The 15,351-nt window shown below is 38.0% G+C and overlaps 1 protein-coding gene across 1 annotated transcript; it reads right to left on the bottom strand.

The window, feature by feature from the left end:
- Nucleotides 1-288: 288 nt before the first annotated feature.
- On the bottom strand, nt 289-14,225 carry LOC141612552 (uncharacterized). The gene is made up of 7 exons (XM_074431363.1): nt 9,462-14,225; nt 9,102-9,375; nt 7,125-7,322; nt 6,187-6,372; nt 5,848-6,058; nt 5,626-5,736; nt 289-4,656 (listed from the first exon to the last, which is right to left on the bottom strand). Exons 1-7 carry the CDS (start codon nt 12,801-12,803, stop codon nt 1,140-1,142), a joined length of 7,839 nt encoding a protein of 2,612 aa, XP_074287464.1. The 5' UTR covers nt 12,804-14,225; the 3' UTR covers nt 289-1,139.
- Between the last annotated feature and the right edge of the window lie 1,126 nt (nt 14,226-15,351).

Below are 15,351 nucleotides of genomic sequence, written 5' to 3'. Positions count from 1 at the left end.
CAGTGATAAGTGAATGATGATGCATCATATCACTGATAAGTGAATATCAAAAGTAAACTTCTAACCAATGGCCTAATTAAAACAAATAATATTACAAAAACATAAGAGAAAAACATTATTTTGATAAATAATTTGCAATTATCTAATTAAATACATATTTCAGATTCAAATTTTCATCTACAATTGAAAAAAAATGAATAATTTGAGAGGTTATACGGATAGGAATTGAAAGAATTAGGTTTAGTCATTTTTTTTGTTAGGGGTATAATAATGGAAAGACTCGTACAAAAAGTACTGAGTTGAGTAAAATTTGTTTGTACTGCGAAAATAAATTACGTATAATTAAACGTCAAATATACAAATATACAAGTATAATTGGTCTCACATGATACCGTTTCTTGCCTGAGTCACGAGTCACGACGATATTAATCTACGTGAGGGAATAGTAAAATTATCTACTTCGCTATAATCCTAACATATAAGATTTAAAAAGGAAAATGTATTAAGCAAAACACCAAGTGGCCTGGTATCCTGATTGATCGTATCCTGCAAAACATCATACATGGCCTGGTTCGACTCTCACTACAAAGAGGAAATAAACTGTGCACCAAGTCTCAGCAGTGAAGTTAAATTACTTAAACTGCACTTATGTCAACGGAAGGTATGCGTCGAAACTCGGCCCAGTCGTCCTCATTTGGATCTTGAATCTCTCAGTGATAAGCTGACACTTGACAGTACCTGGTCTGCAGCAGCTGCAAGGGGGTGAGGTCATATATGCGAAAGAACCAGAGAGAACCAAGCAACTTATCCATTCGGATTGGCTACCACTCATGGCACCATCTCGTTTTTTTGGTTGCTATTTTATTACAATTACACAGAACAGCCTGCAAACTTCTGCAAAACCTTTTGCCAAGTGTTCAGAAATCACTGTCTGAAGCTTATTGTTCAATCTCGGTAAACAGAATTTGGAATTCAATGCAGTGAAAGGGTCTGAAAAAGTTATCTCCATCTTCTACATAGTCGTAAACAAATACTCCGTATATAAATCTCAAGTCAAATACCATAAACAAACTTGTGCTTTTCGCGAATGGGATAACAGAATGCCGTGAGGATATCTTGATTCGGTATCTTGCAAAGCATCATAGATGGAATTCAACTGGCAGGGTGTCATCACCTGACCGGATGTCAATAGAGGGGATATGTCGGAGCTCGGCCCAGTCCTCCCCATCTGGATTTTGAAATCTTTCAGTTACCAACGGACACCCTTTCACCTCCAACAGCTGCAAGGTGGTAAGGTCTCGCAATATACCTACATTTAATTGGAGGTTCAAACAGAATCTAATGCGCAAGGATCGGAGAGAGGACAAGCAACTTATCCATTCGGGGAGGGATATAAGAGTCCATATCCACTCAATTGTTAAGTTTTCAAGGGAAGTCAAATGTCTGATTCCTTTAGGGATGGTTTGGAAATTCAATTCTAATAATTCCAGGGACCGGAGTTTTCCCCCAATGGATCTCCATGGCATCCCATCCCCATCATCGTCATCATCTTCTACTTTTGTTCCTGAGAATGTCAACACGGGGAGATACTTTAATCGGAGTGAATCCAAAGCTGTTAGATGTTCCCACCCTACTCCGTCCAGAGATCTCAACCTACCACACATCGTAATTGCCAGGCTACGTAGGGAACGAAATCCCCTGAATGTCTCTACAAGTTGTGACAAACTCTCTATTTCATCATTTCCATGTATAAAAATGCTAGTTAGACCTTCCGTGGTCAACGCTTTCAGGTAATCAAGGTTGTCTACTTGCACCTCCCTTAATTTGGTCCAATCGTCCTGCTGACCAAAATTCGTGATGGATAATTCTTTGTTCACATCATACAAATTCAGCATTTCTAAGCTTATACAAGCGGGAAATGATGTCAGTTTTTTACACAGAGCAATGTTTAACTTGGAGAGCCGAGAAAAGCAAGGTTGTACATGATTGTTCCAGTCTATATCTTCCCCTCTCCACCATCCTCTCAACTCCCCAAGACATGAAATTTCAAGTTCCTCGAGGGAAGGAAAAAACACTTCTTTACTACCACCAATATGGGTGAAATCCTCTATGTACTCCAATTTATCTAAATATTCAAGTGAGAGTGACTGGAGATGAGGTAGTCTGCTCAATGACGGCAAATGCAGCACGTTGGGGCAATGGTAAAGCCTACAGTTGACAAGATTGGGAAGATAGGTGGCCCAATTACCTACTTTTCCCGCTCCCCACCAACTAGATGGAAGTGTAGCTCCTATGGAAACTGACAAATTGAGTTGCTTTAAAGAAGGAGGTGGCGCGAGTTTTTCTAGCAAAGTTTCATGGTTTCCATCACCTTTCATCCATATCTTTAGTGCCTCGAGATGGTCCATGCTTCTCAAATATCCTCCCTTACATTTCACGGTACACAGGAATTCATGGTTGATTCGAATCTGAAAGCTTCCTCTTAGATTTTTCAATGCTAGCAGATTTTCTAGCTCCACAATGGAACTTTCTTCACCCACAACAAAATTGGTAAGAACACATAGGCAACTCAATTTGTCTAGACCTGAAGGCATGTGACTCAACTTAAAGCACCCAGCTAAATCCAAGTGTCTCAGATTTGCCAACTTGGCCAAACCCTTTGGCAGCTCTTGCAAACTTGAGCAATACCTTAGATCTAAGGTTTGCAGATTATACAATTTTGTAACTGAATCAGGAAGCACCAGTAGACGAGAATTGTAAGATAGATCAAGATACCTTAAATGCAATAGTTTACCTATTGAATTTGGTAAAGCCTTGATGTCTAGGTCATGCAGATCTAATGTCCTAAGAAACTTCCAATTTTTCACCAGCTCAGCAACTTGAAAATTGAATTCAAACCCATCTCGAACGTAAGAGCGGATCTTACACTTCGAGAAAATACTTCCTTTACGTTTACTTCCTATGTGAAATAAGTGGTGGGCTTCATTTCCAAAATTGGTTTGGATAGAAGTTACTGCCACAAACCCCGTTCCTGCTACCTTTTGAGCAACATCATGAATTAAGTCATGGATTTTAAATGATTCAACACCTTGAATGTCATTCTTTTCTACATCTTGAAAAAAACATCTTCGTAGCAAGATTGAAATATACTCCTCCCCAGCATCTTCTAGGCTCTGACCTATATCAAATGGAACTATGTATCCTTGTGCCATCCAAAGCCTAATCAACTTTTCCTTGTTTATTCTGAAATCCTTGGGGAACAATGCGCAGTAGGTAAAACAAGTCTTCAATGGCGATTCAAGGTTGTCATAGCTAAGTTTCAAGATGGTCATAATCTTATTATCTCCATCTTTAAGCTTGGCTAATCCGCATTCCTTAAATAATCTCCACTTTCTTTCATTCTGACCATATAAAAGTGTTCCGACAACCTTAATAGCGAGAGGAACATTGGAGCATTGTTCAACAATCCTCTTGCCAAGTGTAATCAATTCAGCATAATTCACATCTTGTTTCTCTTTTTCCCTAAATGCTGTCATCTCAAATAAACGCCATGAATTTTCAGGAGACAATCCTTTTAGCTCATACTTATGTTCCTCATCAATCACCATTGCAGTCCTTTCAGAACGTGTGGTTACCAAAACTCTACTTCCTCCTCCACCACTCATTAAGAATTCTTTTAAACTAAGCCACTTCTCAAGATCTTCATTCCATACATCATCTAGAACTATCAAGTACTTCCTCCCTCCAAGAAAACCTAAAAGTTTCCTATGTACCAAATCCATCGTTAAACCATCAAGTTTGTTATCAGAGGCTGATTCTAAAATCTTAGTAAGGATTTTTTTCACTTTAAATTCCTCTTTATTTTCATCAGACACACATGTCCATAACCTAATGGGAAACTCAGCGGTAACTCTATCATCATTAAACACAAGTTGGGCAAGCTTAGTTTTCCCCAATCCACCAATTCCCACTATAGAGAGGAAAGACACTCTATCTTGCGAACTAGAATCTAACAGCATATGGACAACCTCATTCAGATCGCCTTCTCTCCCGACAATAACCTCATCCGAATACGCATAAGAACAAGTGTCCTCCCTTCTCTCCCGAATAGGTTGGGAGTCGACACTAAACCCAAATTTGTTATGATTATTAGCAATACCATCCAGTTTCTTCCTAAGTTTCTTAACCTCTCGGGACATAGAAATCATGACACTAGGCGTATTTATCGTGGACGAAAAGAAGTTGCGTACCTTTTCAAAGAGTTTAGCATCCTTGTTGTGCTGCTTAAGTTCAGCTCGAGTACGAACCTCATCAAACAAATCATCAGCATCATAAAGAGCATCCTGAAGCTTTTGAATATAGTGTTGTGCTTCGTGGGAGAGTTGACCCTTTGATTCGGCGTCAAGGAGGACTTTCCTGATGGTGATGATGGTCTCTTTGAGGTCATCAAGCTCAGATTCATAGCCCCTGAATGAGCGAATCTGTCTGATGGCCTCAGACCCCACCATTTCTATCAGTTTTTCTGCAATACTGATCCCGATTTCAGCCATTGTTATACAAAGTAATGAAGGTTGAGATTGTGTGGAAAAGAGATTTGAGTAGGAATGTATTTCAGAGAAGTGAACTGATATCTCGATCTTAAACCAAATGACTTCTTAAATAATAGTAGAGTCAAGATATGAAGAATTAAAAATGCGCGAGACTATCAAAGCAGGTAAGATCCGACAAACAAGTAAAGTGTAGGCCTTATAAAATACAAATACAGCACTTCAAACCAGCCAGTTTTCTGGGCATCTTCCTAAACATCTAGATATACATTTATTATTGAATCATTGACTGAATTCAGACCCTCAGTAACAGATAATCATTGACTGCTGTTGACTTGTTAAGGATTTATGAAAAGCATGTCCTCCCTTTGTCTCAATCATTTGTTTACGTTTGATTAAAATACCCTTCACATATCATATACTCCCCCTGTCCCGGTCAATTGTTGTCCTTTGGTTTTGGCACAAAGACCAAGGAAAGAGGAAGGGGCCAATTACTAAGTGACAAGTGGAACAAATTGAGTGTGAATGATCAAATTGTTCATCAAGTTCATTCTTAAAATAAAAAGGACTCACTGAGACACCCCAATATGGAAATGACAACAAATGACCGGGACAGAGGGAGTAAAAGGTAAGCAAATGAATGAGGCGGAGGGAGTAACATTCATCTGGACCTTATGTTTCATTTTGTTTTTCCGTTGCACTTTACCTGCATTTATTTTAAATTTCCGAACATTGTAAGAAAAACTAATCTCAAAACTACTGCATCACTGTTGACAGAGTCTTCTGTAAAACCATAGGTCGCAAACTCGCAAGACATTAATATATCCTTTGGAAAACTTATTATGTTTTCTTTATATCAGATCTTATGTTTCTTTATAGATAATTTGTAAATTGTTTGTCAAATACTTCTGATTCAGATGTCTATAAAAAGCTACTGCCTCCATCCCAATCATTTGAAGAGTATTTTAATCAAAGTTAAACAAATGATTGGGATAGAGGGTAGCCTTTTTTAAAAGACATAAGGTTGGTTCAATATAAGTATCAGTAAATTTCCAAAACGAAAAACAAAGCCAAATACTGTAATAAAATCTTTATTTCATAGTAGTTGAAGGTCAAAGGCGGAAAATCAGACCCAATGAACAAAACTGTTGGCCTTATTCTCATCTGCCTATCCTTTGCCTTAACTGCCCTGAGTAAAGCAACATTAAAAGACAGAAGTTTTAACTGTATACTTATGTCTAATTATTTTTGGTGTCAATGAAGATTAAGGCCTTCATCTCATCTGCTTCCACAATTTCACCCAATCAAATCATGCAAAAATTTAGGCTGTGAAGCAAAATGGAACAGGAGCTCACGATAGCATATACCTGAAAACTGGCGGTCAATGCCATGGTAGCATATACCTGGAAATTGGCGGTCAGTAATGGCAAGGATAGTATCAATTTCATAGGACGAAACTCCCTGTTTCAGGAAGAAGTAAGCATTATCATCAAAGTGATCAAACACATTTTCTGAACCAATAGTCAACATTTGATAAGTTTAGGGACGTTCAATTTCAACTCACCCTTGTTCCAGCTTCTCTCCTTACACCATCTCCATCCCCGGCCACATCTCCGAACTCCCACCTCTAACTAGAAACCCCGCCTTCCAGCATCCAGCCCAATCCGGACCACCACTCTATACATAGGCCACCAAAAGCCCCTGCAAATCTCTGTCCATAACCGATCACCTTGTAACACAATTAGAGAATTAATCTGGAAATTGGCAACAAGAAGAAAGATTAGCACAGAAATTCCCAAAATCAAGAAGAGAGCTCTTTCCAAATCTGTAAGAGGAGAAATCTAGAATGTACCTACGATGAATCCATAATGCTGATGAACCCACTAAACATGGAATCATGAATGTGGAAAGACGGGTTATAGCCACCAAGTATGCTGTCATAGTGTCATCAGAACTGATATTATCCACAGCCTAACCACACCGACTACAAATTCCACCTCCAGTGTCCAACACCCTTTATTTAGGCCACTGAAATAGTGAAATTCTTGCAAATCCAGCCTTCACTGACCTCCTTATAACACACTTCAGGTCATTCACTGATTAAATCCGGAAAATGACTGCAAAAAGAAAGATCAACACAGGAACTCCCAAATTCAACAAGTCTCAAATGAATATCAATGTTTATTAGCTTCAATTTTAAAGATTCCAATTTTATTCTATAATTGATAGAGAGTTACGTAAGAGAGTATGCAAAAACTGTAACTACATTAACAAAAGCTTCTGGACAGCTTCCTCCTCACCAACTAACAGTGCATAACAGAATGGACATGGTATGACATAGCAATTCTGTTACATACTTACATTAGGATGTGACTTTTCGCAATATACTTCAACCTTTATTAAATTGTACTCTTGTCTCAAAATTTCTACATGTCAGACAATCTCCGAGGAGACTACTTGTCCACGCAACACTTGGTACTTTAGAGTAAAACAAAACTCAGAAAATAAGCAAACCAATTGACAAAAGAAAGAGTGTCTAAATATAAAAATCTGTAAGCAGGAAAAAATTCAATTTACCTGTCATGATGCTGATGAATCCACTATAATTGGAATCATGAATGTGAAGAGACAGATTAAGGCCATCAAGTACGCTGGCATTAGAATTGATATCATCAACATCAGCCCTCGTAGCTCTATCCTGGCACCCTTGCCATGTGTTAGATTCAGGTAGAATATAGCACCCATGTTCACTTCCTCTAGAAAATGACAGAGAATCTTACATAAACATAAAGAATCCAAAAAATGACTTTCTGCGGACTTATAATACATGAACAAACTAAGACTAGATCAAATATACCAAATAATAATAAGAGTCGGTATGTCCGAGTGGTTTAGGAGACAGGCTTGATATCTGTTATAAAAACTGTACATGGTATGCAAAAACTGTAACTACATTACAGTTTGCAGGCTATCACGTATACCCAAGAAAAAAATACCAAATAATACAGTTACCACTATATCGTCCCCATTTGTTTTCCGGGTTCCTCAAAATTGTCGTCCGATTAAATCAGTAAATAAAACAGCAACTAGTGAGTCCCTATCCTGACCAAAACCAAATTTCCGTCACTTTTGCTCCATTAAGTAGCGGTATACCTAGGACATCAAATACTGCAATTTGCGCGTTCCTGATGTATTTTACTATTTTACATCCAATTCCCCCAAAACATCAGAAAATTCCTTCGAGCTTTTACTGAATAGCTACAGGTGAACTACTCTTAGTGCAATTATTAAACAATTACACAACAATAAACATGAACTAACAATTTAACTACAGTAACAGTTATCATCAAGTAAGCCATATATTTATTGTACATTAACAAAATTAAATTAAAAAATTGCACAATCACAAAGGTGAAATTGTGAGCTAGATTTAAAAATGTCACAAAACTGAGAGGCATATTTATGAAAGACCTGGTATACCTAGCCCATTAGATGTTGCCATTTGCACGTTACTGATGAGTACGCCCTCCGTCCCAGTCATTTGTTTACCTTTTTTATTCTTTGTGAGGGGTATTTTAAATCAAAGGTAAACAAATGATTGGGACGGACAGAGTATTTTATGTATACAAATCAGAAGACTTCAGAAAATATCAAGCAATAGCGCTATCAAAGTATTACTACTACGTATTAATTTGGCTTTGAATGTGTATTTAATAGCTACAGTTGGATATTTCATAGTTACTGAAGAACTATTATTAGTGCAAGGGCCAATGACTTCAAACATTAATAAGCTTTTAACATGAATCAACAGCTTAATTAGTACTTAAAAACCTTGACAATAGAGAGGAAAGATACTCTTCCAGACTCCCTTGAGAACCAGAATCTTGAAGCATAGTCTCTGTCATTTGTTTACCTATTCTATTTGGCGTATTTCAGTCATTTGTTTATCTTTGTTTTTTTTTTTGAAAAAGCTTTCATTTTCTAAGTTACTCTATTACATTAATAATTTGCCACAATTTTTATTCTTATTTTGTATGTTTAGCCTCTAACTATAAATATCAAACCCCGGAAAATCTGGTGTAAAACGGTTTCACACCTTAATAGTGTAAAACCATAATAACAAAACACCTACATTGCTGGTTAAAATTAGCTACTTAAGTACGGATATATAGGTAAATTAACACGCAGACTAGAGTGTTAAACCCCCTTACAAAGGTATTCAAGGTCATTTTCACACGACAGCCGATCAATCACCTAGTTATGAAAAAAGTAAAACTTCAATTGAATTTTTCGCTTTTTAGTTCTAGTTTACCTTATTCCATTAACAGTTACCCTTCCCTAAACCTTTTTGCCCTCTAACCACAAATCTGGTTTCACCACTTCTTTCACACCTATTTTAAAGAGGACTAAATCACACGAAATCTTCGCTGCGAAAACGATAATCAACCTAATCCTTAAGGAATCTAAAAGGTACTGTATCGAATAATCAGGCAGCAGTTAACTTGAATTAAGACAATTAAACAACTTAATTAGTACTAATATACACCTCTCCACCTGTAAAATTTTCAACCCAGCAAGCCGGAAAAAAGAAGGTTGCCAACAAGTGTTGCAGTCTATATCTTCCCCTCTCCACTATCCTTTCTGCTTTTTCATAAATAAAACCAAGTGTGTCAAGGGAAGGCAAGAAGGCATCTTTATAACTGCCATTATGGCCAATTCCGGCAAAAAAGAATAGTGAGAGTGACTTGAGATGAAGTAGTTTGCTCAATGAAGGCAAATGCAGCAAGTTGGAAAAGCAAAATGCCAAGTGGATAATTGGATTAAATGTCTTTCAAAGCAAGAAAAATGAACAAGAAGCTACGCTAAGCAGAAAAAGTAAGTGTGCATGTTTCCGTAGTTAAGACATCAATCGGCCCGGATGTCAACGGAGGGTATATGTCGAAGCAACGTCCAGTCCTCCGCATCCGGATCTTGAAATCTTGCAGCTATAAGCGGACAATTCCTCACCTCAAGAAACTGCAAGGAGGTGAGGTCCTGCAAATTACTTGAAACTAATTGGAACTTCTCGCAGTAACGTACACGAAGTGATCGAAGAGAAGACAAGGAACCTATCCATTCGGGGAGGGCTAAAAGACACGCGCAGTTGTCAATTGCTAAGTTTTCAAGGGAAGTCAAATGTCTCATTCCTTTGGGGATGGTTTCCAAATCCAACAATGATAATTGCAAGGATCGGAGTCTTCCTCCAATGGATCTCCATGGCATCCCATCATGATCACTGTCCGTCAAACTTGGTAATAGACATAACTGTAGCGAATCCAAAGCAGTTAGATGCTCCCACCCTGCTCCTTCAAGAGACCTCAAACTCTCACAATCCACAATTGCAAGGCTTCGTAGGGAAAGACACCCCTTGATTGTCTCACCAAGTTCTGACAAATTCTCTATATCCTGATTTCCCGCTATACCAATGCTAATTAGACCTTCTGTGGGCAATGATTTTAGGTAATCAAGGTCGTCAAAACTCAACTCCCTTAATTTGATCGAGTCGTTCTCCTTATCAGAACTCATTATCCGCAAATCTTTGTGCACACCACAAAAAGTCAGCTTTTTTAGGCTTATACATGCAGGAAATGATGTCAATTTCTTACATCGTTGAATCTCCAACCGAGACAGCCGGGAAAATGAAGGTTGCCAACAACTGCTGCAGCCTATGTCTTCCCTTCTCCACCATCCTTTCAGCTCATTCATTAATGATATCTCAAGTGTCTCAAGGGAAGGAAAAAACACATCTCCCTCACTCCGATCATGAGTTGAATCCTCTATGTACTCCAATTTCGGCAAAAAAAAAAGTGAGAGCGACTTAAGATGGTGTAGTTTACTCAATGAAGGCAAACGCAACAAGTTGGAGCACATGTTAAGATCAATCCGAACAAGGTTGGGGAGAAAGGTGGCCCAATTATCTACTATTCCCGACCCCAACCACCTTGATGGAAGTGTAGCTTCATGGTAAGAATCTAACTGGAGTCCCTTCAGAGAAAAAGGTGGTTCCAGTATTTCAAGCAAAGTTGCATGGTTTTCATGGCTCAACAAGCTTATGGCTAGTGCCTCAAGATGCTTCATGCTTCTCAAATATCCTTCCCTACTTTCCATGGCACCCATGAACTTTTCAGTGATCCGAATTCTAATGCTTCCTCTTAGGTTCTTCAATGCTTCTAGATTTTCTAGGATGCCAGCTGAACTTCTTTCCCCTACCACAAACTCAGTAAGAACACATAGGCAACTCAGTTTGTCTAGACCGGAAGGCATGTGACTCAACTCATAGCACCCAGATATATCCAAGTGCCTAAGATTTGCCAATTTGGTCAAACCCTTTGGCAACTCTTTCAAACCTGAGCACCCACTTAGATCTAAGGTTTGAAGATTATACAGCTTTCTAATTGAATCAGGTAGCACCACTAAATGCTTATTATCAGATAGATTAAGGAACCTTAAATGCAATAATTTACCTATTGAATTTGGCAGTGTCTGGATGTCTAAGTCATGCAAGTCTAATGTCCTAAGAAAATTCCAACTTTTTACCAGTTTAGCTACCGGAAAGTTGACCTCAAACCCAACTCGGACATAAGAGCGGATTTTACACTTCGAGAAAATGCTTCCTCTACATTTACTTCCTATGTGAAATACGTGATGAGCTTCATCTTCTAAATTAGTTTGGATAGAATTAACTGCCGCAATGCCTTTTCCTGCTATCTTTTGAGCAACATCGTGAATCAAGTCATGTATTCTAAATGATTGAACCCCTCCAAATTCATTCTTTTCTACATCCTGAAAAAAACATCTTCGTAGCAAAATTGACAAATACTCCTCCCCAGCATCTTCCAGGCTCTGACCTACATGAAGTGGAACTATGTAACCTTGTGCCATCCAAAGCCGAATCAACTTTTCCTTGTTAATTCTGAAATCTTTGGGAAACAATGAGCAATACGAAAAGCAAGTCTTTAAAGGAGATTCAAGATTATCATAGCTAAGTTTCAGAATGGACATAATCTTATTATCTCCATCATTAAGCTTGGCTAATCCGCATTCTTGAAATACTCTCCACTTACTTTCATTCTGACCATATAAAAGTGTTCCAACAACTTTAATAGCGAGAGGAACATTAGAGCATTGCTCAACAATCTTCTCACCAAGTTTAATCAATTCAGAAGAATTCGCCTCTTGTCTCCCCTTTTCCCCAAATGCGGTCATCTCAAATAAACGCCAGGAATTTTCAGGAGATAATCCTTTTAGCTCATAATTATATTCCTCATCAACAACCATTGCAGTCCTTTTAGAACGGGTGGTTACCAAAACCCTGCTTCCTCCTCCACCCCTCATTAAGAATTTTCTTAAATCAAGCCAATTCTCACGATCTTCATTCCATACATCATCTAGAACTATCAAGTACTTCTTTCCTCCAAGAAAGCCTAGAAGCTTCTTCTGTACCAAATCCATTGTAAAACCATCATGCTTGTCATGAGATGCTGATTCTAGAATCCTAGCAAGAATTGTTTTCACGTCAAATTCCACCCCATTTTCATCAGACACGCATGTCCATAACCTCAAGGGAAACTCGGTCCTAACCCTCTCATCATTAAACACAAGTTGGGCCAGCGTAGTTTTCCCCAACCCTCCGACTCCCACTATAGAGAGGAACGAAACTCTATCTTTTGAACCAGAGTCTAGAAGCATATGGACAACCTTTTCAAGGTCACATTCTCTCCCAACAACCTCGTCTGAATACACATAAGAACAAGTCTCCTCCCTTCTCTCCCTAATAGTTTGGTAGTCAACACTAAACCCAAATGTGTTATGATTACTAGCAATACCATGTAGTTTCTTCCTAATCTTCTTAACCCCTCGAGACATTAAGTAGGCAATACTAAGGGTATTTTTCTTAGAAGAAAAGAGGTGGCGTATGTTTTTAGAGAGTCTACTATCCTTATTGTACTGTCTAAGCCCAGCTAGAGTACGATACTCATCAAACAAATCATCAGCGTCATAAACTGCAGCCTTGAGTTTTCGAATATACTCCTGTGCTTCGTGGGAGAGTTGATCCTTAGACTCTGCATCAAGGAGGACTTTCCTGATGGTGGTGATGGTGTCTTTCAGGTTGTGAAGCTCAGATTTGTAGCCCCATATTGAGCAAATCTCTCTTATGGCCTTAGACCCTACCACTTCAATCAGCTTTTCTGCAAGAGTGTTCCCAATTTCGGCCATCGTTTATCAAAGAGATGAAGTTTTTGGTTTGAGTACTAATCTACTGCTGAGTAGTTATTTGAGTACTAAATAGTTGTTGATGATATGAGAGGGATAAGTAAAAATGCATGAATCTATCCAAGCTATAAAAATGAAATGAGATTCAAAAAAGGAGTGCAGTGTAATTCCTATAAAACTCTAATAGAGCACTTAAAAGTGTAATTTTCAAGGCACCTTCCTCGCTAGTTAGGTATCCATACAGGTGTAATAACATTAGTAATTGGCCATTGACTTGACCAGCATATCGTTGTCAATCTATATCGCCTTATCAACACACTCTGAGGCTCTAATATTTGGAACTAGAGGTTTGAAATGTTTACATGTATTTTTTTAAGACCTACCACATGGTATTTTACATTAAGAAAAAGTAAATATTCCGTCTTAACACAGTGGAAGACGGGATGTTTCCTCTCCACATTTTTCTTCTTCTTATTCTCATTTCCGAATGGTGCTGGTTAATATAATCATCCTTTTACTCTCTCCGGTCTCCACTCTACCTCAAAGCTACTGTACTTTAACAAACAGGCTCTACCTTTAACATGAAGATGCAGTAATGCTTCTTCAGTGAAGTACAGACCCCACTCCAAAACTCCCCAAAGAAAAGTCCTTCCCTTGTAGAAAACTCTAAATTAAAAACAGTGTTTTCCCACTGATACAGCTCAGTTCCGGACTTTTCTAAGTCCGCCTACTTCATTTTTATTTAATTCCTAGTCGTATCACTCAGCTCTATTAGTGAGTCCCAATCGTGTCCACAACCAAATTTCCGTCACTTTCAAATAACACAAAAAGTCGATTGTAACACTCAACTCTATTCGCGAGTCCCAATCGTGACCACAACCATTTTTTTCTTCTAATTGCTACCCGCTCAGTTTTCAACTTTTCTAAACTGTACGCTTACTTTTCTGTTCTTTTCTTTTTTTTGTTAATCCCTAATCGTATCAACTCAACCCTATTAGTAAGTCCTAACCGTGACCAAAACCAATTTTCCGTCACTTTTGCTCTATGTTACTCCTGCGCTTCACTTAACTTCCGTGTCGCGTGTCAAACACATGTCGGTGTCCGACACGACATGACACTTCAACACTTCAATTTAGACCACAAAACAGGAAAATTCACCCCAAATAGCCGTGTCCGACACGCCGACACGTGTCAGACACGGACACGTGTCGGCGTGTCTAAGTAACACAGCTTTTGCCTATACCTAGCACATCAAGTACTGCAATTTGCGCGTTCGCGACGTATTTAATTCCCAATTCTCAACAAATATCAGAAAATTCCTTCGAGATTTTACTGAATAGCTACAGGTGAACTACTCTTAGTGCGATTAATTAAAACAATTACGCAACAATAAACATGAATTAACAACTTAATTACTGTACATTAAAAAAAAATTGCATAATCACATAGGTGAAATTGTGAGCTAGATTTAATAATGGCGATTATTTTAATTCATTTAGCAGAATTTAAAATGATGATGAAATTAAAATTTAACAAAGCAAAGAATATTCAATTTTTAACGGCAAAATTCAAAATTGAATTGAATGTAAAGAGTAAAGGATGAGTAAAAAAAAAACCTGTTCTTGAACAGGAATGAAATTCGTGAAATCGAAATTACGCATCTCTTGCATTATTGCGCAGGGATCATGTCCATGGTGGAATTATTGCTCTCTCCGTCCCGATCATTTGCGTTTATTTTATTACATTTATACTTGTGTTGGAATCCAACAAGTATGTTTTAGAGTTTACATAGACGGCCAAATTAACAAATTGGTAAAAAAAAAGTGAGTAGTTGATAAATTGGTAAAAAAAAGTTTTTTTTTTTTTTTTTTTTTTTTTTTTTTTTTTTACAAATGCGCCAAAAAGGAATTGTAATCCAATTAATTAGTACTCCCTCCTATTCCGAATAAGTGTCCCATTTGGACAATGGCACGAAAATTAAGGAATATAGTTAAAATAATGAAAATTATTTTATAGGGGTAAGAATATAAGAGTTAAATAATGAAAAGTATTGAATATGATGGATTAGGGGTGGTGGGGTGGTAAATAAAGAAAAGAGTCAAGGGTAGGAAAGTAAAAAATCATGTCCAAATATGGCAAATGGGACAGTTATGTGAATAGACGGAAATGGCAAATGAGACAGTTATTCAGAATAGGAGGTAGTACAAATTATCATTTAAAACGGGTATGTCCGTGTTAAGTTTAATACGGGTCAAATAGTCCGAATAAAACAAGAGTAAAATGCATGATAAAAACCAATTGTTGGTTGGCGCAGTGGTAGCATGAGGCTGCGCTTGGTAGGGAGGTCTGCGGATCGATCCCCCACAACTGCGATTGGGAGGGGTTTAAATACCGTAATCCTTGGACACGCCCCGAAATCCGGATTAGTCGGCCCAATGTGGTTCGGATTACCGGATGGTTTAGACAAAAAAAAAAACGCAACAATTTTGTCTTATATGCAGACGTGAGATATACTCGACCTGTTTTAATCTTAAGACGGACATAGTTGTTC

Source organism: Silene latifolia, chromosome 11 (genome assembly GCF_048544455.1).
Source record: "Silene latifolia isolate original U9 population chromosome 11, ASM4854445v1, whole genome shotgun sequence".
Taxonomy (NCBI): domain Eukaryota; kingdom Viridiplantae; phylum Streptophyta; class Magnoliopsida; order Caryophyllales; family Caryophyllaceae; genus Silene; species Silene latifolia.
This window is presented reverse-complemented; position numbering and strand designations above follow the sequence as displayed.